The sequence below is a fragment of the Symsagittifera roscoffensis genome, chromosome 1 (assembly GCF_963678635.1).
Source record: "Symsagittifera roscoffensis chromosome 1, txSymRosc1.1, whole genome shotgun sequence".
NCBI classification, from domain to species: Eukaryota; Metazoa; Xenacoelomorpha; order Acoela; family Convolutidae; genus Symsagittifera; species Symsagittifera roscoffensis.
The window spans coordinates 62,491,230-62,516,715 of NC_087062.1; the positions used below are offsets into that span (position 1 = coordinate 62,491,230).

At 34.8% G+C, this 25,486-nt stretch overlaps 1 protein-coding gene across 8 annotated transcripts in view; it reads right to left on the minus strand.

The window, feature by feature from the left end:
* LOC134847096 (uncharacterized) overlaps positions 1–25,486 on the minus strand; it is a 77,102-nt gene that overhangs the window by 38,016 nt on the left and 13,600 nt on the right. For 4 of the 8 annotated variants that reach the window (XM_063864533.1, XM_063864528.1, XM_063864529.1 and 1 more), the window contains 2 exons: positions 13,405–13,658; positions 140–1,026 (listed from right to left, as the gene is read on the minus strand). In XM_063864533.1, coding sequence (XP_063720603.1) covers positions 140–950 — 811 coding nt within the window. In that variant the 5' untranslated portion in view covers positions 951–1,026; positions 13,405–13,658. The other 4 variants (XM_063864532.1, XM_063864530.1, XM_063864531.1 and 1 more) reach the window with 4 other exon arrangements.

The window sequence follows — 25,486 nt, forward strand, 5'->3', positions numbered from 1 at the left end:
CAAACTGCATCTAAAATGGCTTCAAAATGCTATGGAAATTTTGCGACGTGTTTTAGTAGTATTTGGTTTTGCATTGAAAAAAACACAAATCCAAAGTTCCGCCCAGTGGTCGGAATAAGCAAATTAGTCGGTAACATACCGGTGTTATTGTCGCTATCAAGGGTGTTTGAGGACCTGTTAGTTGTGAGTGCTCTGTGTTGTCTGCTGAGGAGAGATGATGGGGGCAACTGATCGTCGTCCACTTGAAGGGAACCTATCAAGTTAGTCTCGGGCGCATTGGTGAGACACTTTCTAAACTGCTCCTGCTGCTCTAGATCTATCAGGAGTCGTGTGTGTCGCGAGAGGTCAAACAGTTGCTCCAGCTCCGATTTGGCCTCTTCAAACATGAGGTCACAGAACTGTTTGAACGACTGAAGAGTCTCTAGCTCAGTGATTTTGCGGTAGCACTTTGAACACACTCCTTTGTGATAGGAAACATCCTTGGAGAAGTTGGGAAAAGATTCTCGCACCAAGTCTTTGTTCACAGGTAGAGTGCTGTCTGCCGCATGGTCCAAACAGACGAAGCAAAGTGAACGACTGTTGGCTGAAGAAGGGAAATTAGACGAAAAGCCACCGCCAGTTCCTGTGCCAGCTGCTGTTGAATAGCTGAGCGACGCGAGGGAACTGTTCAAATTGATGGTAGACGTCACTTCGTCATTTGAAGATCCGATGCTCTGACTAGCCGGCGAGAGCGTCGGTGAGTTACTTCGCTTGGCGCCTCGAGAGTTGCTGCTGCTGTGCACCGAATGCTCGTAGTGTTTGTGTCTTACAGCTTTGCGAGAGTGATTCGAATAGTCGGTAAGGGCCAATGGGCTTCCGGTTTGAGACAATGTCGGATTCGAAACCTCAACAGTCACGACTTCGGACTCCTGTGAGAGACTAGCTGCGGCATCCTTCTTACAGTCCCGCATATTTGTTCCAAATGATGTAATAATCGTTTTCAGCTCATTTTGCGACAAGGAGGTTTTCTACTATCTGAATAGAATTCTAAAACAAATCGATACTTGCTCAAAGTAAATCGCATGCCTATTTACAATTTTCAATTGGGGTGGCTTTAAGACTGTTTGTCAGGCAATTAGTGTTCAAGCAATCAAAATGTTTCCCTAGATTTGAGCGTTGATGATCCAAAAAATGTTAAAATAGCTTGGGCGATGTAAATGAGGCGCCCCCGCCTTTTAACCATATTCTGCATCTAAATTCATGTTTCACTTAACAATCGGATATTTGATTTGAATTTAGTTTCCAAATTCGTAGAAATTAGACAATAAATCAATCATGTGGTGGCAAAATTTCTAGAATTAAATATTTTTTAAAATTTTTTCTATAAAAAATATTTTAGATCTGCAAAAACTTTGGTTCATTTGATTTGGAGAAGATTTTGAATATACAACTCTTACAAAATTACAAATAATGGCCTCAGAAAAAGGTTCATTTTAAAAACTGAAAGCCAAAATTGCTGCTGAAGGGTGGAAAGGTTAAAACATAACCAGCATAAATAATAGATCTGAACTCAAATGGCTGAGAATTATAGAATCCAAATAAGAAGGAGAATGTATTTCTTCAGACAATTAAATGCAAAAATACAGAAAATGAAGAAACACATTTTTAATAGTCATCATTGAATTTATCTGACATTTTGTATAACATATCTGAAGAGGATAGACCAAGGGCATAATAATTGCCCGCTTGACGTCTACCCGGGTAGTAGTAAGACACGAAAAGTATAATAACTATAAATAAAAAGTATTGAAATCATAAAAATGAAAATTTTTCAATTTGTTTTTTTTTCAACTCCTTTCGAAAACATTTTTTTTTCGAGAATTTATTGAGAGGATAGAAGTTTATATCAGCGAATCGGAATTCAGAAATCACTATTCATATCCAACTGAGAAAACTTTAATCATCGGAGTGTTCTGCATTTGGAGCTTCTGTCTGAAATAATAGGTGGCACCCCGAATTACGGATGACAAGTTTTTGAAAATGAAAATTAGCCATTCAGAACCTCACTTAAAAAAATACTGGAGATTAAAGTCAATGTTAGCCAATTGCACTAAAAGCAGACAAGACTGCTCGGATATCAGGACAAAGCCCTGAGTGTTCCGACGGTCCCTTAATTCATATCGAATCGTTTTTGGGAAAAGAAAATATTGAAAACCTGTAAACTTTGAACAATATAAAAATGTTAAATGTTGAGTCGTATAAAATCAATACGACCGATCCGATTAACTAGCCTCCATTTAGTCCATAACATGGCCAATTTGGTAATTTTCAAACCCCCAGAACTTCAAAAAAAATAGTCGACGGTAAAATATCTTTTTACATTTGAACTCAGGAAGCCAAAATCTGCAATGGGGCATAAAAAGTTTTGTTGAAAATTATTATATCGATCGGTGAAAATTGACTGAATAAAAAAGCATAAATATTCCGGTTTCTTCGAAAGTCAAAACAATAACACTATTGGAATGATGCGTTTTAAGCGCTGGCCGTTCTGGGGACGCAAATTGTTCATGAAAACGACAAGCGTTGATCAGAGCTAAGTGGCGACGCGCGCAAAGAGCGCCCAGCTCCAGGTTACTAGTAGATAGTTACATTTCGCTTCCTCTTAACTGTGCTTTCAGTTTTTGGCACAAACAATTCAGCGAATGTATGAGTACGTAACAATTTCGGACGAATCTGGTTCGAATTTCTTATAACAATCGTTCGGCCTTCCCGGGTTGAGCTCACATTGAAAATTAGCGATAAAAAAGTGAAAAGAATCAGCGATCGCCATCGATGAATTATCGATGTTCATTGCCACAATAGCAAATTTTATCGATAAACATCGCTAATTTGGCTTATTTTTAGTGATGAAACAGCGATAAAAAACCTATCAAAATGAGAAAAATAGTGCTCTAACAGGGGTTCCATCCCCTAACCTTGATGAGAAAAATAGTGCTCTAACAGGGGTTCCATCCCCTAACCTTGTATCCTACCTCTTTGCTATCAATCCTTAAATAAATTAAAGGTAAAGATCTTATGAGCTATAACTCTAATTTGAAAGCTACTAGAATGAGTTAAAATTTCTTAAGTTTTAGCGATGATTTTCTACGGAATCATTAGTGAAACAGCTCTGAAAAATCGCAGGTTTATCTATGCAACAAACTCTGAATTATACATGAATCAGCGGTGGAAAATAGCGATCACTAGGATACTACAGAAAAAGCAATAATTAACGGTGGGACTTCAACCTGGGTTTCTATCCTTCCAATAGCCACCACTGGAATAGCTCTAGCACGTATCAGGTTGAACTCGCATTTACATGAATCTTTTCGAGCTTTTTTAAATTGAACTGATGGTATGTCGTAAATCCCGTTTTTTTAGAATGCAGTGTGTGATTGAAGGCTTGTTTTATAAACAAGTGGATGTAGCAAGATTTGAAAAACCGAGGTTTTTTAAACCGTTCCAACCCTGATGAAAAACGACGAATAAGTGGATTTTTTTTTTCAAAATTGAATCAATAATATTAACAAGACTGCTCGTATTAGTAGCATAAAAAAATTAAATGTAATGAAATAAAAAGAAAAATTTTTTTTCTAAAATTTGAAATTTTTTTATGAAATCATCCCCCCACACGCCATATAAAGTACAAAGGAATAGATTTCGCTCTTTGAAACATATCAATTATGGTAAATAAGCTTCTTTCAACCAATTTGGAACAATTTTTAAGACGGATTAAATCTCCGCTTACGCGTTAATAGCGTGATATATATCGCGCGTTAATTGTCCCAAGTTGGCCAAAATGCCAATTTTCAACCCCCATAACTTTACAAAAATGATCACAGGTAAAATATCTCTTGAAATTCAATATTAGGACAACAATACCTTTTGAATGATATAAAAAAACTCCGTCAAAAATGGCTAGTTAAAAAGCCGAAATTTGTCTGAAGAAAAAATAACCCACCCCGAGCACAAATATTCCGTTACTTTCGTATCGAAAGTCGGAACAATAAATGCTGGCTATTAATATTCAAAATGATTTCATCTGAGTTACCTTCAAACTCCCTGCTTTTGCTATTTTCTTCCCGTAAATTTTGCAAAAACGAGCTTGAGATCGTTCATAAATTTTGCTGAATTTGTTCTTTTAGCAATTTTTTACTGTGTTTACGGCTCTAGATCCAAGCACCATTTTTCTTAGAAAAATTCTTCCAATATAGTAAAAAAAAATGTTCATTTTTTCCGCATTTAGGTGGGTATAACAAAAAGACCAATTTAAAACCGACCTAAAAATTTCGGAGTTTTTGTAAACTTTTTTAAGGTCATCTACGTTGATTTTCGGAATCCTCCCAAAAAATTATTAAGATCTTGGATGCTACAGATTGTTTTCGCTCTTCTTTAGGTGCAATCCCTCTTCACATTTAGAATATACTAGAAGCAAAAACCACAAATGAAACCTTTTGATGTTGATCAGCCAAATACAGATAGTCGATCTGTCGTTATGAAGTACCAAAGGGAGGAATTTTTGGGCGGCAAGGGTGTCTATTTCCAACGCATTATTCCCATCCCCATTATCAAAACCTATAACTGTTTGGGAAAAGTTCACCTACACCAAGCCATTGTCTTTGTCTTTTTCCAATTCTTGATTGGAATAATTCAGAACTAAAAATTTACGAGCTTTGTTGAAAAACACAAAACAAAAATTTAAAATTTTTCAAGCGAAAAACTACATGTCATTGAATTTTTCATAATCGTTTTTCACAAAAAAAAGAGGAATGGCCAGTTGAACAGTAGCACAGAGTGTTTCGACCATTTTCTTCAAAACAAATTTCGACCATTTTCTATAAAACAAATAAAATGTGTTTTCTTTTTTTTAATAGTCCTTTTTATGCGTGGTAGTTTCGACACTCAAATAGACAAATTGGGCAACAATTTATGTATAAAGTTGATAAAAAAAAATCATACTTTTTTCTGAATTGTCTTGAAAAAACTTTTTAAAATTTTTGATTGTTTTTCCCCGAGAAGCTATAAAATTTTTTATAAAAGACCAATTTTTCTCGACACTGGGACAACTTTTTAAAATGTTTAAAAGACGTTCGAATTAAGACTGAAATTTTTTTTGTATAACATGTCACTCAATCCATTCCATTTTTCTCTTGTTGTGTCTAAATTTGAGAGGAAAACAAAAAACAAGACTGCTCGTATCAAGCCGAGGCCCTGAATGTTCTGACTGCCTTTTGAGGTTTATGGAGCAGTAATTACACGAAGAAATAAATGTAAAAAATATAAAATAACACGAAAAATTAAGAATAAAAAAAAGATAAAATAAATTTTTTTAAATTTAGAATTTTTGCAAAAATCATATCCCCACACGCCATATAAAGAACAAAGTGATAGATTTTGCTCCTAGCAACAAATCAATACTGGCAAATAAGCTTCTTTCAACCAATTTGGAACGATTTCTAAGACGGATTAAATCTCCGCTTACGCGTTAATAGAGCGAAATATCCCGGGTTGACGTCCATAAAAGAAAAATGCTTATCATACAATTTCATACAGGGCGGCTATGGAAAAATTGCTTATCATACAATTTTCAAAATTAAAAAACTGTATTAAACGTTTTCAGAGAAATACTTCTGTTCTACTTTCATCTTTTGAATCTTTCTGCTCAATAAAAACATGATTTTTATTTTAGTCAAAAAAACGCTTATCCTAATATTTTCATATATGAAAATTGTATGATAAGCATTTTATTATAGAAAAAAATCATCAAAATTAATTTAACGATGTTGTTGGATGAATTTACATGAAATTAAAAAAAAATTTGAAAGAATGCAATTTGACTCTCGAAAATATGATTTTAACTTTGGTCGAAAAAATGCTTATAATATAATTTTCATATATGAAAATTGTATGATATGCATTTTTTCATAAGCAAAATTACAAAGTTGAGGTAAAAAAGCTTTTAATCCTTTTTTTGGTTACAAACTTGCTTTTGTGCTTAAATATAAATTTTTGTGAAAAAAAAATTTGCATGCAAAATTAGACTTTTTGTGTTTATAAAATTATACTTTTTATTATATTTTATTATATATTTTTTTCATATTTAAGCTCAGGGCAATACTACCTTTCGAATGATATGAAAAAAACCCGTCAAAAATGGCTAGTTAAAAAGTCTAAATTTGTCTGAAGAAAAAAAACCCGATTTATAGCCACCCCGAGCACAAATATTCGGAACAATAAAAAACTCAAAACGACTGAAAAAATGTTCGTCCCTATTTTCTAATTAAAACTTATACGTTGCAGAGTAAAATAGCAACAGGGAATTTTGCTACTTAACTATTCATCTTTGTAATAAATTATTTTTTTTTGGCTAGGAGCGGATTGAGCAAAAGTGATATGTATTAAGGTTTTGATGTAAGTGAATTCAGCCAATTTAAGTTAATTCCGCAAAATGTAATTTATTGTGTAATGAATATATATTTGCTCGACGATTCTACAACTTGTGTTGCGGATTTAGCTAATTATTTGCCTGTTTCGGACCAATTTTGAGAAATACATTGTTTTAGCTATTTGCTCGTAGAATCCAAAACAACACAGAGAATAAAAACTGGCAATGTTGCGGTTTCCGCAACAAGTCAGTTTTCGGCCTACTGCGGAATCCGCTTACAATTCACAAAATACACAGTTTGACCTCGTAATGTTTCAATTGCCATTCGAATGGTACTGTTTAGCATACGTTTGAATTTTGAAATCTATTTTAAATGCTTAGTTACACTAAATGTTTTTCATTTCATATTTGGAATTCGGATTTTTGCAAAAATTTGAACCATTTAAACCAAAAAAAAATTGTAATAACTGATGTGCATGATTTATAGCCACTGCCAGTTGTCATTTAATTTTCTTATGAAAATGAGAACTTCTAAGCGATCTGCTTCCTCACTATATTCAAGATAAATGTGAAGCTGTGATTTTTTGTTCAAGAGTGCTAAGCCAGAGCTATCTTAGGTGGCATGAATCCGTCAGGAAAACTTATAAATTCTAAGACCACCTGACGTTAGTCTCAAAATTATTGTAAGCAATAAAAATTTAGAAGTAAAAAGTCTCAGTTTTCGCTCTTTCGAATAAAATATAGGGCGAATAGCTCAACGGAATTGATTGAATTTTTACCCCTCTCTTAAACTATACATGAAACAGTTAATAGTTCGCTCAATTTGGTGTAAAAAGATTTCAATCGAAAATATTGATAAAAAAAAGCCCGCACAGTTTTAAAATAGTTCGTCTATAAGTTCACGTTTCTCCATAACACTTGTAACTTTACTTCCAAAACGGGCGCGATTATTTTTTCAGACTATTTATCTAAAAACGCGCGATAAAGCTCAAAACTTTTGTAGGACAAAAAAGAACTATATATAAAATACAAATTAAAAACAAATTTCTTCAGAAATATGCTTCTTGGAAAATAGCTTCTTATAAAAATGGGCCCAAAGAGTATTTTTTAAGATAGCTTGACTTACTAAAGTGTATAAAACAGAATATAAAACAAAATGGGAAATATTGTTTTTTTTTGCTTACCGGATGCAAAAAAAACTCGCCATGTAAAAAATTCAGCAAGTGTTGAAATAATGATTAACTTGTTTTGTTTATCAGCAATATGTTAATAGAAGATGTGATGTGCGTTTGTTGCGTATCTTTTGCATTTATGATGTTTTAGGCTGTTTTTTGAAGCAACCATCAATATGTAACTCAAATAAATGTGTGTGTATTAGTAGTGGTTTTGTTTAAATGCTATTTAAAGGAAGTTCAAATAAGTGATTGATATTTGATGGATAAAACAATATGAAACTCGCAGCAAAAAATTGAAAAATCTATCTAATTTGGCCAGCATTTGCGAGGTTTCTTTCTTCATTAATGGTCCAGTGTTCAACAAAAAATGGCCTTAAGATAAAAAAAGATATCCTGAAAACTTCTAAGGTTTGCATTGCATTGGTTCGAATTTCTTCAATTAATTGCAAAAAACCAGTTGCCGTGAATTAAACTCAAAATTTTCCGAACAGAGGATGTTCCAAAAAACATTATTTATTAAGAAAAACAAATTTGGTAGAAGTATTTTTCTGGCGATTCTGCCAATTTACAAGAGTTTTAGAAAGAGCTCTTAATCATATAGTAAAACAAGACTGCTCGTATCAGGGCGAAGCCCTGAATGTTTTGACTGCCTTTTAAGGTCTAGAGAGCAGTAATAACATGAAAAAATTAAGTTGAATAAAATCAACCGAGTTTTTTTTTATTTGAGATTTTTTGTGAAAATCATCCCGCCACACGTCATATAAAATACAAAGTAAAAGATTTTGCTCTTAGTAAAAAACAATTTTGGCAAATAAGCTTTCTTCTACCAATTTGGAACAATTTCCAGGGCGGATTAGATCTACGCTTACGCGTTAAAGCGCGAAATATATCGCGCGTTAATTGTCCCAAATTGGCCGAAATGGCAATCTTTAGACCCCCATAACTTTTCAAAAAAATCACAGGTGATGTATCTTTTCAAATTTAAGCTCAGGACCACAATACCTTTCGAATGATATTTAAAAAACTCCGTCAAAAATGGCTAGTTAAAACGTCGAAATTTGTCTGAAGAAAAAAAACCACGTGCACAAATATTATGTTACTTTCGTTACAAAAGTCGAAACAAAAGTATCGACAAAAAACGGTGGAAAGCTGACGCTTTTAATTTTCTTATCCGATCAACTTCCCCGCTGAAAATCTGTCTAAAAACAGAAACATTCCAGCCAGTTTTTCTTGAAAATGAGACTTTTCTTCTAGAACTTTTGCATTAAGCATCTTTAAACTCATTTTTTTCGCAAAATAATGCTTACTTCTCTTGCGTGAACAGCTATTTAGCTGTCCAATCATAGGAATTTAGCATTTATTTTAGAAAAACTAGATTTATTTGTTCCGAACACTTCAAAGATCAAAAAGTGAAAATAATGATACTTCATGCACATATCTGATTATAAGTATCTTAGTGTCAAAAAAGCTGACCTGAATGTTTGGCTTGAAGAGAAAGGATGAAATGATCAGTTTTGAAAACCATGATCAGTTCTAAACCTTTTCTGAGTCAGTACGAAAACTCTAGTACCGATTATCTCTGAGTCATAGTTGAAATGCAAAAAAGCTCTTAACGGGAATGAGGCCCATAGTCTACAGACTTTTAGCCACTTAGAAAACTTTTCAACCGTCGTATCCCTAAAATCTTACTCATTCAGTGGTATAAAAGGCAGTAGTATAAAATATAGTTCCATCATTCAGAATTGCACGTGCTCTATTTGGCTTTCATGATTGTTGTGGTTATAATTTGTTGAGCGTTAGATAATGATCAATTTTTGGTTGTGCTAGAAGAAGGTCTGCAACAACTTGAGTTTCAGGCTATAGTTGAAATCGCAGTCGGGTGATCAGGAAAAGAAGTAGACATACACGTCCTCCGACCTAGTTTCGACTCATTGATGAGACTGATGATACAGAAGAGCTCGATGATAGTGACTCTCAACAAAAGCAGACTGGTTTGAAACAACCAATGCAAAATTTGACAACAACAGAATCTTCAGTACATTGCCGGCAACAAAAGAAACTTTCCACTGAGCTTCTTGATATCGAGCATCATAATGTAAGCAGTAGTTCAACTCGAAGTATGGGAAATTTGTCTTCGTTAAGTGCTTTAGAGATGTCATTTTATCGTAAATTACCAAACTACACACCCTTGACCTCACATGCTGATTGTATGTGGCAAGAACACAACCTTGTGAAAAGTGCGAAGTCATCGATGAACTGTATGAGAAAGTGCTGATTGGAAACCAAATTATTTGTTTCAAGTTCCGTTAGGTGCTGAAGAAAACCGGCTCGTTGAAGAAATGGCAGAATGGTTTTTTGCATTTGTTGAGAATTCTTGTAATGAACTTATTGCTATTCAGACAGCAAGGCTCATGCCACCACTTCTTCTTCAGAATATTTGCACAAAGTCAAAAACCTTATTCTACATCTCAAGCGCAGAAAAGTGGCAATTTGAAAAAAAAATTGAAGGAAGAAACGGCTGAAGAAAGGTACGTTTGTTCAAAGTAAGCTGCGTCTCATGAATAACAAAGTTCCTTAAGATAAACTTGCTTGCTCGTTTGCTAACCTCATGATGGAAGGAAAAATGATAGGTGCTATGCGATTGCTCAGTGGGGGGAAACTGAGGTTCTGAAATTGGACGATCTGACAGAAGTGAAAAAAAAATTGATGAAAATTAACGTGAGCACACCGTGAAACTATCTGTTTGTGAAGCATTGAAAGATAAACACCCTGCATCTCGTGAGTTCACCAAATCAGCAGACTTACCACAGACGCAAGAATTATCAGACACAGCTTTCCATTCTGCTGTTATTTTTGATAGTTTCAACTCTTATTAGAGTCGCCGGTGTGCTCGGAACCCATTTGAAGCAGCAGGACCCTCTGGCGCCGATGCTTTGCTTTGTAAACGCTTTTGTATGGTATTTGTTGAAAAGTATAACATTTTGTGAGAAGCATTGACCATGGCATCTCGTAAACTAGATACTTCGGTAGCAAATCTTTAGGGAGTGCATGCATTAAACGCTTCTCGTCTCAATCGTTTGGAGAAAATCTAGGTATCAGATAAAATGGCATTGGAGAAGATGCACGCTGAATCAATTCCAAGAGCACATTTCGTACCGCTGGTGCAACTGGGACGTCCCAACTGTGTGCTGGCCAACGGTCGTCTTGCGAGGCAACGGTTTCAGCTCTCACGTCTGTTTTATTGAGTTCGAAACTGAAAGACTGCTGCTGGGTGATGCTAGCAATGCATTTAATGAGCTCAACAAAACAGCTTGCTTTATTCAAAAATTATAATGAGTGCTAAGCTATGACCACTTTTCTCACCAACCTTTACAAGCCTGCAAACTTGTTGATAGACTGATGTCAATGTGTGGTATAGCTCTGTTCTCTCATTGAATGACTCCATGACCTTGTTAAGCAATTTTGGCATGCCAATGACTCTGCTGCAGGTGGAAAACTTGAATAACTGAACTTATGGTGGGAAGCGTTGAAAGAACTCAGACCGGAGCATGGGTATTTCCCGACTACTTCCAAGACTGAGCTTATTGTTAAACGTGACCACGTGGACTTTGCAGAACGTCTTTTCGCAGGAAGTGGTATAATAATTCTTTCAGAAGGACACAAAAATTTATGACGCCCTATTAGCAGCAAAAAAAATCTTTGAACAACGTGTTCTCAAAAAGTGAAATGGATAGATAAATGGACTTGAGAGTTTATCTCACATCGCTGAGACGCAACCACACTGTACTTTTGCAGCTTTTACGCATAGTTTCATTCCGAAGTGAAGTAGACGATGAGAGTGATCGGCTGTCGCCAAAGTGAAACTAAAAATACTCTCACCAAACGCGAAAGCAAAATCAGAACGCAGTTCTTGCCAAAGCTGAATGGTAGAGTATCACCAGAAGACATTGAAAGATCTGTGCTAGAGCTTCCGGCAAGACTGGGTGGTTTGAACACTATCAATCCAGAAACAGACGCCGCTCAGAATTTCAAAGACTATGAGTGACTCTGTAAACCTGTTGCTGAGAATCTTTTGTCAAGCAATAATGATTTAGCCGGAGTTGCAATTAGGCAGAAATGAGCATCTATTCAAAACAGAAGGAGAGCGAACGGTGAGCCGAAAGAAAAAAAGTTGCTCTGTTGTAGTCGCTTGTCACGCCATACTCAGAAGCATTTGAACTGACAAATGAAAGAGGCGCGTCAAGCTGGCACACAAACTTGTCGTTAGAAGAACATGGTTTTTGTCCTGAACAAAGCAGCGTTACGGGATGCCTTGTGCTTGCGATATAATTGGCCACTGAAAGGTGTCCCTTCTCATTGTGTTTGTGGAAAAATTTTCTCGGTTGAGCATTGCCTGTCTTGCCCTGCTGGAGGCTTTCCGGCTATTCGGTTTCGTCAAGTGAAAAACATAACAGCAGAAATGTTGACTGAATTTTGCGATGATCAGTGAGAAAAAAGAAATAACTTCGTATAGCCAAGTGCTTTCGTAGACTTGATGTCTTCTTGGATTTGCGCTTCTCAGATCTTCGATCATGTGTATCCGTGGATCCCGTTCATCATATCGGAGACCGACGCATGATTGTGTGAGCAAACAATTTTTGAAGCGCGCTTGATGGACATCAGTTAATTTGAATAGATATTTCTTTTTTTCCCTTTTGTCTTTTATTTATTATTCTACCATTTGTCTGTTAGCTGTTATAAATTGTTCGAACATGACCTCATCAGTGCAGAATAGGGATATGAAGATGACTTCAATGCAACAGAAGTACCGCCCACCTTGGAAGTTGATGTTTACGGTTTGAATGGAGCTGATGTTTATGAAACAGGAAGCGATTTTTATCAGTTCAATTCTACTGATTCTAATCACTCAATCAATGGAAATTTTGATTGGAAACAATTCTATTTAAAATTGCCTTCTTAAAACAGAAAAACAAAGTGCATAAAATTTTCATCGCTGTTTTAAGCCCTGATCAGTTGCCACGTGTTTATCAACATTACAGCTGCAGCACTGTCTCATGATATGTGGCTATTTGATGGCTATTTCTTAGGCTTCAACCCGCGAGGTTGATTGTTTCTGCTGAATATGAAAATATGTGATTGTTTTTTTTAAAGTTATAGGAAAATTTTGGGACTACTTTGACCACTATAATACGATTGGGATAATTTACGCGCAATTTATTTTTCCCTTCTTAAGTGAAAGCGGCAATAAAAATTCTTTCACTTGAATTGAGATAAATAATCTTTTCTTAAATGTCCATTACCAGACGCAAAAAATATTGCTTCTTGCTAAAACATGAAAGTCAAAAATATAAAGCAATGGAACTCTTCTAAATTTTTTTTGCACTTTGTTAAGCACTTTGCTAATACCTGTTTTCATCGTCATTCAAAAGCAGTCAGGTTTTTCAGTGATTATATAGAGTTTAATCAAGCTAATATAGTTTTTCAATTGTTCAATTGTGTTATCGAATTTTAGACGTGATTCGGATTTCGAAAAAAAATCAAAAACGTTTTTCTGAATATCGAGAAAAATTTATCTGATCTTTTTTTGTTTTTCAGACCAATTTCCTCAGATCAGGAACTAAGTTTTCGAGTCCTTGCTGGCCAGTTACTTCACTTGAGAGACATTTTTAAAACGTTAATTGACCTTATATAACAAATGATTGGAAATTTTGTTAGAACCCCCTCCCATCATGCCCCCTAAATGCCCCCTAAATGTTTGGATCGCTTTTTTACAGTTAAAAAACCATAATTTCGTATTTTCATACAATCGATTGAAATATATCTCACCTGATAAGTGACCAGGGTAACTATATAGTGAGAAGCAGTTTCGGTCGGTCGGTGAGTTGAATTGCGTAATTGACGAATTTTGGCGAGAACTGTGAATCAAAGTGTTGAATCCTTCATTCATCCTGAGACCAAAGATGAACCACGGAGACTAATAAGGTCATCATACTTCATATGTACTGGCCTATATCGAATCTGCTGAAGAATCGTGGGCGAGGAAATTGGTACTCGTTTGATCATGTGATGATATCCCACTTCTAAACAACAAAGCTGGTAAATGTTGTACATCAAAAAAGCCGTGGGCAAATATCTCAAAGGTTTTCAAAATAAGTTTTCCCATTGAGCTCAATTGTACCTAATTACAAATATTTTAATCCGCACTTTCAGATTTTGAGGATTTCGAAAAGCCCCTAACAATTTAATTCAAAACGCACTCTTCAATTTTAATTAAAAATAGTATGTGGAACATGAGTCATGATGGGAGTTTCTGAGAAGGACGCTCGGCGTCTCAACAGCTTACCCTTGACGAGAAACTTTTCGATTTTAGTGTGGTTACTTAAATTACAACTCCAGAGAATGGGACGAAAGTTTAACAAGAAACCGTAAAATCAGGCAAATTAACTGTAAGCTCTCATTCTAAATTCGAAATATAATCGTACAATTCAACTAATTTAGTAAGTTTTGTTTCTTGTAATTAAACCAAATTAACAATAGCTTAAACGAACTGAAAAAAGTAGTTCAGTTTAAACTTTTTTACGAATGAGTTCGTAAAAATGATGCCTGCGTTTATTTTTCTGAACTTGAATAGGGTTGAAGAATAGTGAACAAAACGGGGAGCGACAGGTTGAAAGTTATTTTTCAAATGAAGAAAAAATTCACTCGAGATGTTGAGAATGAGAAGCGACTTTGGAAAGAGTTAATGTCTTTGGTTGCAAGCACAGTTGCAAAAGAGGAATTGGATTGAAAAAGTGGTGAAAAAGTAGTAAAATAAGGGGTGGGGCGAGGAGGGATTAGATTAGACTACTGCATGTTGTAATGTATGCTGTCAAGGGATAAGTGATGGTTTTGTCTTACCCCGGGGAACGAGTCTCAGTTTTCAATTCTGGTTTCAAATTCACAACGAGTATCAGGGAGGATAGAGTTAGAGCTGTAGAATTAAAAAAGGACCCAGCTATGGCGGAAAAAGGGCTTAGAATTTAAGAAGACGGGACAGTTATAATTCATAATTTGTGCTTCTTTCAGGTTTTTTTTTCATAAAATAAAAATACAGACTAATAATCAGCGCCTGTTGGGAGTCGGTAGTATGTTACCTTACAAGAGGAGTAGAATTGCAACATGGATTTTAAGCTCCTTTTGGCTAATAGACGGTTGGGGGGATTGTGAAGTGCGTGCTGTACTGCTTAATGGCAGATATCTGTTGTTTGATATAACATAAACAGCGCCGCGGTGGATGATATAAATGTTATGTTATGTAATAATGTCATCATGTAGCTGGTTTAGTTCTATATATATATATATATATATATATATATATATATATATATATATATATATATATATAATTTTTCTATTTCTTTTTTTTTCTGATTTTTAGCTAAACGAACATGATGAAGTGTATATGGTATTACATGGGATGGTAAGCTGGTAGCACCATATAATATAGATGGTATATCGATGCTATGTATGATGGTATAGATGGAAGGGAATTGGTGCAGGGGGATAAGCGAGACTTCTCTGTCTTCCCCTTCTCTCTCTGTTTTTCTGTCCTGGCTTGCATTACGCTCCTATGCTTATGCGGCGCCGCTTACTTCTGGTTATCCATGTAGCTAGAACTATATACTCTAGACCATACGGATATGATATAAGGCCATGCAACCGCTCCTCGTCGCTGTTTTTTCTGCAACTTAACTGTGTCTCCGCCGCAATCCCCGCCGCCACTAGAGCAACCACTGGCACTCCACCATTGCGCATGAGGAAAGTGGCCAAAATTTTATTACACTACTTTTTTATCCCCGTCTCTCTCTCTCTCTCTCTCTCTCTCTCTTTCGCTAGTCTTGGTCGGAGTAAAAAATATATCAAATGCATATGGTGCTTGCCTGGTTGTTGGTTGTGAAACCTCAAGCAATGCAATATAAGTAATTAGCTTTTGAGTATTCGAAGGAATTAGTTGGTATAAAATGGCGTAAAATTGAATATAAAAGCGCTGCCGGTCTTTTTCAAACGGCCATCTCCTTTGAGAAGAGATGTTAGCTTACCTGCGTTTGATATTACTCAAGACATGTGGCTATCAATCACTTTCATCTTCTAATGTTCGTCCGGTTTTCCAACCTTCCAATTTTGGAACTGAATCACCGTAAAAGTGGTCTCGTTGGGACCAAGTTAACATCTTAGATCTGGGATCAATGGCCCAGCGCTGCATAAAAATACTCGATTCTTATTGGCTCAAAATTCGATCCAAGCTAACATCCTTCCCCTAAACTGCCTTGGGGAGATGTTAACTTGATCCGGAATCCGTCATACCATTTAGGCAAAGAAGTTCGCAAAAAAAGCTAAATATGAGAAACCGAGGTAATTTTCTTCATATCTTAAAAAAAATCGCAAAATCATGAGAACGTTTTGAACAAAAAAAAACGGTTGTCGGCGTAACTTACTTGTTTTCCCAAACTAAGAAAAAAACGATATTTAATTTTTTGTCAATTGAGAACTTTTATCAGCTCAGAAAAAATGTCGGAAAAAAGAGTAATGTCATTAAACAATGGTTTCGTCTGACTATTGACGCAACGGGTTCTGATCGCCAGGCGGAATGAGTCTTATTTAGTTCACGCATTCAACCGTTTTCATTTGCTTTCCAGATAGAAGACAACAGAATCATGTGCTGTGAAATGCGCATCCAAACACCTGATATCTAATGGGATCGATCCACCTACTTCCTAAAAGGTGCAATACAGAAGCCTACCTTGTAGTTATGTTGTAAAACAGAATGAGGAACGCCCACTCTTAGAAAAACAGATAAACAGATTATGCGGGGCAACCAATCACATCAAAAGGCAGCAGTGTAATATTGTCCTCTGCCTCTAGATTGTTGTAACCCAATATGATTTCTTTATAAAAAAAGATTGCCCGCAGTAGGCTGAAGTTCAGTTTGCATTGGCGAGCCTATGCCTTTGCTTCAAAAAGCGAACGAAAAACTGAAAAAATTGAGACATCTATTCAAATGACCTCAAATCAATGAAACCTTCTATTGAACTAGCGAACTCTAAGCTAAATGCTTGAAAAAAACTGCTCCTATATCTTGAAATTTATCGACTGCTCTTTGCGTCTCGAAGGGTTTCTGGTACGAGAAACATTGACCAAAATTGAGTTTTGCGCTGATAATCCCAAACAAATATTAAGTTTAAATTTTGAGTCGTTTATGAAATTAATACTACCAATCTGGAGTGCAGTCTGCATTTAGACAGCCCCATATTCATACTCGTCAGTGAGCAGACAAAAACTATATTAACCAATCAGAATTCAGATGAGAAAGCAAACTTACGAAATAATTAATTATTACTTATAAATTTTTTCCTTGTCTTGATTTTGATTGGTTGATATAGTATTTGCCTGCTCACTGACGAGTAAGAATACGCGGTCGTCTAAAAACTGCTACGTAACCGACTAACTAGCTTGCCTCAATTCACTTCAGAATGATTGCTTTAGTATTGGATATTTAAGTTAAAAGTGTTACACTTATTTGAGTGTGTTTTCAATGAGAGAACAAAAAAAAACCTTTTGAACAGTTTTTGGAGCAACCACAGCCAACAAAAAAGCGAGAAAGTTTTTTGTTTGTTGAGAAAGTCGAGAAGTCAAAACGTACCCATTTGTGTTGGAGAAAGTCAAAACATATCTATGGGGGGGTCCAACAAACAACTTTTTTATTTGTCAGTCGAGAGTCGAGAAATTCGAAACCTATCGAATTTGTGTCGCGAAAATCTAAACAGACTAATATGGGTCAAAAAAGTTAAAAACTGGTTTTATTGGGTCGAGAAAATCAAAACAGACTAATATTTGGTCGAGAAAATCGATACATACCAAAATTTGTCGGTAACGCAGCAGTTTTTGCCCGAGAAAGGCGAAACAAAAATTGAGCACCTCGACCCGGGTTTCAGCATTAAAATATGAAAGGAACATTTCAGTTAGATTATTTTCAGAAAAAATTAGAGGTATTTTTTATAGCGATTAGCGCGACCCATCAAACAGATTTTGGGATCGATTCAACTACTAAGCAATTATTTTTGTAAAAACGATGAAAAATTTAAAGACGATTAATGAATTAAAGACAACGATAACAGTTTACAGTTTCGCTCCACTGGAGCAGAGTAGTATCAAAGTCAGATAAAACTTGTTAAAAATCTCAATTAAATGAAAACAGTACAAATCTCCAACTGGGAAAAAATGCAGTTGAAACTTTGGGATGAAAGTGCCAACGTTTGATTTAGAAGGTAAATGTTTCTTCGAAGAAGGGAAGGTTTTCAGAATTTGTCATTTTTTTGTAGTGACTTCTCTATTAGTTTCCAATGAATTTCAACGTAACCGTTTTCTACCCTATTGTCCACAGCCCACCCGCATCCAGTTTCAAGCGTTAATAATCAATTATAATATGATTTTAGTACCTGTCTTATAAAAATTGAGAAAAAAACGCTTCTAATCAAACTATAATCGATTAGAATTTCTCTTTTTGAAATCAAATACAATCAGTTATTATACATTATAATCGATTATAAGTGATTATTTTAATCCGCATTTCTAAATTGTTCGTTTTAAAGGAAAAATCCATAATAATGGATTACAATTGTTTAAAATCCCTGTTGTTTGCCCATTTTGTCTTCGTTGATTATAATTTTGACAAAAGTACAATTAAGATTGTAATATAATCGATTGTTTTCTCTTTTTACTGAGTGCGGGTAGTTTTATAATCTAAATTCCAAAATGATAGATTTTCACAAGTCTAAAACGTTGCAAGTGTTAGAACAAGCAAGAATTTTTCATAACCATTGTTGTTTTTTCTTGAATTAATTTTGGTAATCTCAAAATCATCTGGAATCTCACTTTGTAAATGATTTTGAAATTTCTGTAAACATTGTTTGTTTAATAGATTCTATTAAGTGAATACTTAGTGACTAATTAGTGAACAATTTTTTGGGCCAAACCGTTGGACTGATGATGCCAGACTTATAAAAACAAGAAAATTCAATGTGACAAATCAAAGAACAAAGATCAAATGTGAGAATATGATTAGTACGACTAGTACAAAAATAATACGATCAATTAGCTAGCCTCAAATCGATTTGCAACAATTTTGTTGTTCGGGGTAAGACGCCACGCATAAATAATTCGCATTACGCTGTCAGGATTATGGAAAAAATCTTCAAATTTTGCATAAATTAGTCCAGAGCATGGTCAAATTGGAAAAATTCAAACTCCCAAAACTTTGCAAAAATTAATCAGGATCAAGTTAACATCCTCCCCCCTCCACCCCAGCGTTCAGTTTAAATTAAATTTGCAAAGCGCTGCGTGTAAAATGCTCAATTTTGATTGGCTGAAAAATCGAACTCATAAACAACATCCTCCCCCTTAAACATATTTGGGGAAGGATGTTGACTTGGTCCAATGATCAAAAATGTTTTTTAAATTTGATTTGAAGTAGGCGATATCTTCAATGGGGCATAAAAGTTTTTTGTTAACCACTGTTTTTTTGATCGCCGAAAACTGATTGTATAAAAAAAACAGACCAAGCATAAATAATCCGTTTTCTTGGAAAGTAGGAGAACAATAATTTCTGATAAATATTGGTACTAGTGAAGAATATGATTTCCATGCTTGTGAAACACGTAGCGTAACCTACTCTAAATGATTTAGGGATTCCGTGAGGAAAATAATTGATTGAAAATACTTTTGGAGAGTTTACTTGAAATCATTTCGCCAAGAAAACTGATTTTTGGTCAACCTACAGAGGGACGTGTTTAAACTGGCCTCAATTTAATTCCATTAGCACCGCAAATTTTAAATGGCTTTACTTGCCATAAAAATTGGGGAATTCAGTCAATTCTTTTGGAAGACAATGGAGGAATAAAGTTTTCACCGCAAATTAAACACCCTTTATTTGAGACAGGGGCGGATTTAGGATTTTCTCGAGGAGGGCGAATTTTCAAAAAAAAAATTCAAAAGTTTTGTCGAACTTCTTTTTAGTTCAACCAAATTGGTTTTGCGAGCTCTCCCAAAGCAGAACAAAGAGCCTGTTTTCGCCAAAACTAATGCGCCGCAGGCAAACTTTTGAAAAAAAAACAGGCCGAAAAGGGCGTTTTTGGCTTTAAAATTTGCTTGCGAGGGCAACCGTTCTCCAGTAAGCTTGCTAGAGTCAATCATCAAAGACATTGTGTTATCCGTTTGTTTTTGTACTTGTGTTATCTTTTATATCAAAATGGGTATTTTGGCTTTTAAGTGAGATTTAACATTAATGTTCGAATTGATATGTGCGTGTTATTGCATCACCGGCCAAGGAAGTAAAAAAAAGTAATTAATAAAAAATTAAACATCGTTTTTTTGTATCTATTAATATCTTCTACAAGCTCAAGTATCGATACAAAAATCTTTTTCAAAAAGATAATCGCAGAAGATAATCGCTGAATTCAGTGTTACAATCTCGCGAAACGCGACCTGGTTTAGAGTGGGTAGCGAGTATAAGTGACAATGTTGAAAGATTATTCAGCTTGGCGAAAACTTGTCCGCTGATAAACGCAAAAAAGTATTGCCGGTGTATCTGGAATCTCAAATAATTTTTGCGATGTCGTAAGATTAATGATATCATCAATAAAAGTCATTGATATTTTTTTTTCAAGTTGATAACAGCTATTTTTTTCATAAGCCTATTTGGGATTATCTAGCTAATCTTTTTTAAGTTTTCGATTATTCGATATAGCTATTTTTATCCAAAGATAATATCCAGATAAGATATTTTAAGCCCCTCTCATCGACTTTTTAAAAGTCGCATAGATTGCTTGTACCGTTATCCAGCTGTATCTAAATGTATTCGGTTTTTAGGGTGAGATTGGAGTGCTAAAACTTTCCACTGGAGACTTGAGTCATCTGCGAAGCAGCGTGAACTCACAAATTGCGAATGTTTGGCTACAGATATTTATTTTAAATATTCTGTTTGGCATCTGATACTTATTCTTTGAACAAAAACTGGTCCAGCTGAATATAATTTTTTTGCAATTTATTACGATTAACCTTTTGATCTTTCTCTCAATTTTCTACTTGATCTTTATATCAATTATCTTCATTCCAAAATGTTTTTTTTTGGCACTGAGACGTAAAAGTTCTGGTGCAATTAAAGGGAGAAGACAGTGGGGGTACTCTCTGGCGTTTTAATTGTGTTGGTATCAAAATTTTGTGCAAATGAGTTACTTGATCCGAAGTTCATAGAAAACTGAATATTTATGCACGGTTAGTTTTTTTATTCAGTCAATTTTGGCCGGTCAGTTTTATTCAGTCAATTTGCTGCACCATGAAAGCCTACTTGGCCGTACACAAAATTCTTTTTAAAGTTTCGTCGCAAAGAATTGAGAAGCAAATTATCTAAGAAAAATCAAGTTTTGGTAAAATATACCTTTCTTGTTCTCATTAAAAGCTGAAACACAAACAGCTTTTCGAAGGCAACCAAAAGGTATTGCCGTGTCTATAATATATTCATTGGAATCCCCCAATAATTAAAAAAATATATAAGCTTTCAGTTTCTTTAAAAAAATGATGCAAAATTTACCATAGACGAAAAATTTTGCATCAAAATAACAAATTCAACAAATTTGTTACCCAAAGAGTGTTTTGTTAACCGGATTGATGTTTTGTTGTTCCGAATTTCGTAACGAAAGTAACGGAAAAATTGTGCTCGTGGTGGTATTTTTTTCAGACAAATTTCGAGTTGTTAACAATTGACGGGATTTTTTATCATTCAAAAGGTATTGCTGTTCCGAGCTTAAATTTGAAAAAAAATATCCTTGACTGTCACAAAAAATCTGTCATAAAAAAGTTTCGTTTTATTTTATAACATTTACTTTTTTTCAGGTTATTACTGCTCATGAGACCTTAAAAAGCAGTCTGAACAATCAGGGCTTCGCCCTGATACGAGCAGTTTTGTTTCCCTTTTAAAATTAAAGGTCAATTGAAGGAAACATTTTAGAAGTTCTTCATAATGATAATCATAACAACAATTCTAAATTGTTTGCAATGTAGATTCCATTCACTGTAAAATAGCTCGTTTTCATCCTGCTATGACTTCTGTTGGTTTTTTATATCGATAGCTAATTAATAAATCAATAAAAATGATTTAGTGAAACTTTGAAGCGAAAAAAGGGGAAGTTTCAGCAGTATACCTACCCTTGACAGCAATTTTTATTTTAATTATTTTTACTCAAAAATGAGTTTTACCAATTGATAATTTCCTAGAAAAAAAATTTTCCAAAAACTCATGATTGAAGATTTTTAATTGACATTCTGTGCAGCTCTGAATCTAGGTTACAAAATCGGGGTAGTATTTTAGAACAAATTTGAAAAGTTTAATGATTCTAACATTTATTGAAGTTTGCTGGTTACCCTTTGAATGTACAGTATCTGCCTAGCTGAAAATCTCTTTTTCAAAATTGTATTCAATTTTTTTCAGTCACAGCTGCCTAGCTATGGCCGATATGCACGCTTTTCGCAAAACCTTACATAGTAACTTCAATAAGTATATTTTTGTTTTTGTCTTATTTTTTCTGTGCTCTCATTTTTTCCCTTAAAACAAATAATTTTGATGAGTTGTTTGATTTTAAGTTCAATTGTTTCTAATTTAGTTTTGTCTGATGACGCATGAGACAACACCCCGTACTTCCCAATTCAAACAACAGTATTTCTGTTTTCTTGTTAATATAGTTTTCAGCTAAAAGTGAGCTCAAAACACAAAAAAATTCTCATATTAACTAAATCCGGACCTTGTAACAAATCTCTCGCCCTATAAATAACTAAAACAAAAGTTCAACATATGTGAATTTTGTTTTTAGTAACGAATCGCAATAGTTAGGGGTAGTTAGAGAGACCCTTAAAATCTTCACCCATTGTCATCTTTGCTCACATTTCTCAAAAAGTGGTAAGAACGTTTACCTCCAAATAGTTCTTATATTTAAGATGTTTAAGTAATTCTGAAGCCATGAATCTATGATGATCAAGATTTCTACACTAAATTAATTTATTCCCGAAGCTGAGCTGGCGAGTACGTGCATCAAATATTTGCCGGTATTATGTTATTATTAGTATGTTAATAATTCTGGGAATTCTATGCGTGACATGGGTTCAAATGAAGTTTGAGATAGCAGACCAGACATGTCAGCAGGGATATTTTGAAGGCCGACTAGCGTCTTCGTATTACACTAAGATGGCAGTCTTTCCGCTTTCTCATTAAAATTCCCAATTACACCTGATGCAATAAAAGAAATCAAAGTAGGGGGGGGGGGTTGATGAAGGGTTTAGGGGAGGGGTTTAGGTTAGGAGCTGAGGGGATTTAGCTTTGTAGCGGAAATTAAAACTCAAATCAAGATACGCTGGAATGGTGAAAGATGACAGAAAGGCGGTAGAGGCGGACTTAGAGATACAGATTGAAAGTAAGTCATGCGTATAAGACGACATAAAACCAATATTTAATCGGTTGCTGCTTCTAAACGCTTTGGATATATTAAACACCACCATATAATTGAAACGACCCATCTTCCCTTGACTTTAAAGTACCTTGTTTTCAATGGATGCAGAAGTTAGCGCGCGTTGCCACAATACTGCTCGTAACAGAGCGAAGCCGTGAATGATCCGATTGCCCTCTAACGACGATCGAAAGCTCTTCGGAAAAAAATGCTAAATTTCGAGAAAAAAGTGGAAAATTTTGATTTGTTTTTCATAACTTTACAAGTTAACCCCCCAACACACGCGATGTAAAGTTCAATGTGATATACTTTACGTGTGAAAGCGTATTCATAGAAACAAATCGGTTACCTCAATTCAAATTGGAATGTTTTATTTGTCACACACTTCAATACGACAAATTATAATGCAAGATTTAAAAAAAATAGCCCGCAGTATAGAAGACTGCTCGTATATTAGATATTTTTTTGAAAATTATCCGCCCACACGCCATATAAAGTACAAAGTGATAGATTTCAGTCCGAGTAAGAAATCAATTATGGCAAATAAGCTTTCTTCAACCAATTGGGAACAATTTCTAAGACACAGATTAAATCTCAGCTTACGCGGTAATAGCGCGCAATATATCGCGCGTTATCGGTCCCAAATTGGCCAAAATGGCAATCTTTAAACCCTCATAACTTTACAAAAAACGATCACAGGTAAAATATCGTTTCAAATTTAAGCTCAGAACAACAATACCTTCCGAATGTTGTAAAATGGCTGATTAGATAGTCGACATTTGTTTGAAGAAAAAAAACACCCGGAGCACAAATATTCAGTTTTTTGTTTGTTACGAAAGTTGGAACAATTATAGCCATAAAAATAGTCTCAAAATTAAACTCGTATAACTTTGCGAACAATGACCACAGGTGATTTTTTTTGGTTCGGTTTTCATAATGAATGTAACTGAATATTTGTGCTCGAGGTGGATTTTTTCTTTCGACTTTTTAAATAGCCATTTTTGACAGAATTTTTTTATCATTCAAAAGGTATTGTCTTGAGCTTAAAATTGAAATTATATTTTTAATAAACTTATCGGGTTAAGATATCAATTTTGACCACTTTGGGACAATTACCTCGCGATATATTTCGCGCTATTAACGCGTAAGCGGAGATTTAATCCATCTTAAAAATCGGAAATTGTTCCAAATTAGATGAAAGAAGCTTATTTGCCATGATTGATTTGTTACAAGGAGCAAAATCTATCACTTTGTATTTTATATGGTGTGTGGTTTTAAAAGTTTTAAAATTGTTTCTTATCATTTTTTACATTAAATTTTTTAAATGTTTTTACTGCTGCATAGACCTTAAAAGGCTGTCGGAACATTCAGGGTTTCGTCCTGATACGAGCATTTTTGTTTAAATTGGTGCACTGTGCAGACTGAAAAAGAGATCTGTAAAAAAATGCTAGTGAAAAAGACGAAGTTTGTCCCGAGAAAAACACCAGCTCGTGCACAATCTTTCCGTTATTTTCTTCGAAAAACAAAAAACTAGATTCCTTTTCCAGCGATCTTTTCTCTGAATAAGTTAGTAAAATCCAACAAGAGTCAACCGTTAGGCCAACCGAATTGATTTCTCGAGGTCTCCCGAAAAATGATATGAGCCCTCCAAAGTTTCTCAATTTCTCCCAAAAAAACTATAAAGCCCTTTTTGACAAAACTGTAAGAACCCTATTCGGCAGTCAGTAGAAAAATTGTACGAACTGCATACAGGATTACTGTTAGCAAAATTATAGTAGATTAATTAAAGCAGTCGACGCTTTTATGAGTTAATTGTTTTGCTAATTTCTAATAATTTCAGTTTATCTTGATCTCAAATCTCCAATAATTGTTCAATGATTTTTAATTTTAGAATTGGCGCCAAAAAATTCTAATTTTTGCGGGGGGAGTGCGCGCCGAACAAGCGCAATTTTTTGGTCAAAAGTTTTCAAAAAATACTCAAAAACGTCTTTTTTTTTGGCCTGCTTTTTCAAAAATTTTCTAGTGATTTGGGAGAGCTCAGAAAACCAATTTAATTGACCTAAAAAAGGTCGGTTCAATTTTTGAATTTTTTTTTGAAAATCCACTCCCCCCCTCGAGAAAATCCGAGATCCGTCCCTGAATTCGGGTGCTGATCTAGGACTCTTTGGAGGACGCGCTGAGATAACATTTAATAAGTATTACACCTATTTTTAGATTTTTTAGTTCTTAATTTCAAAAACTTATTTTTTTTCTCATAATTTTTTCGGCTATTAATTACTTGAGATACAAAAAAATTCAGTTAAACTACTCAATGCATTACCTTGTGCGAGCAGAGAAGTCTTGTTTTTTTTTGTCCCTCAATGAGTTAATTGCTTTGC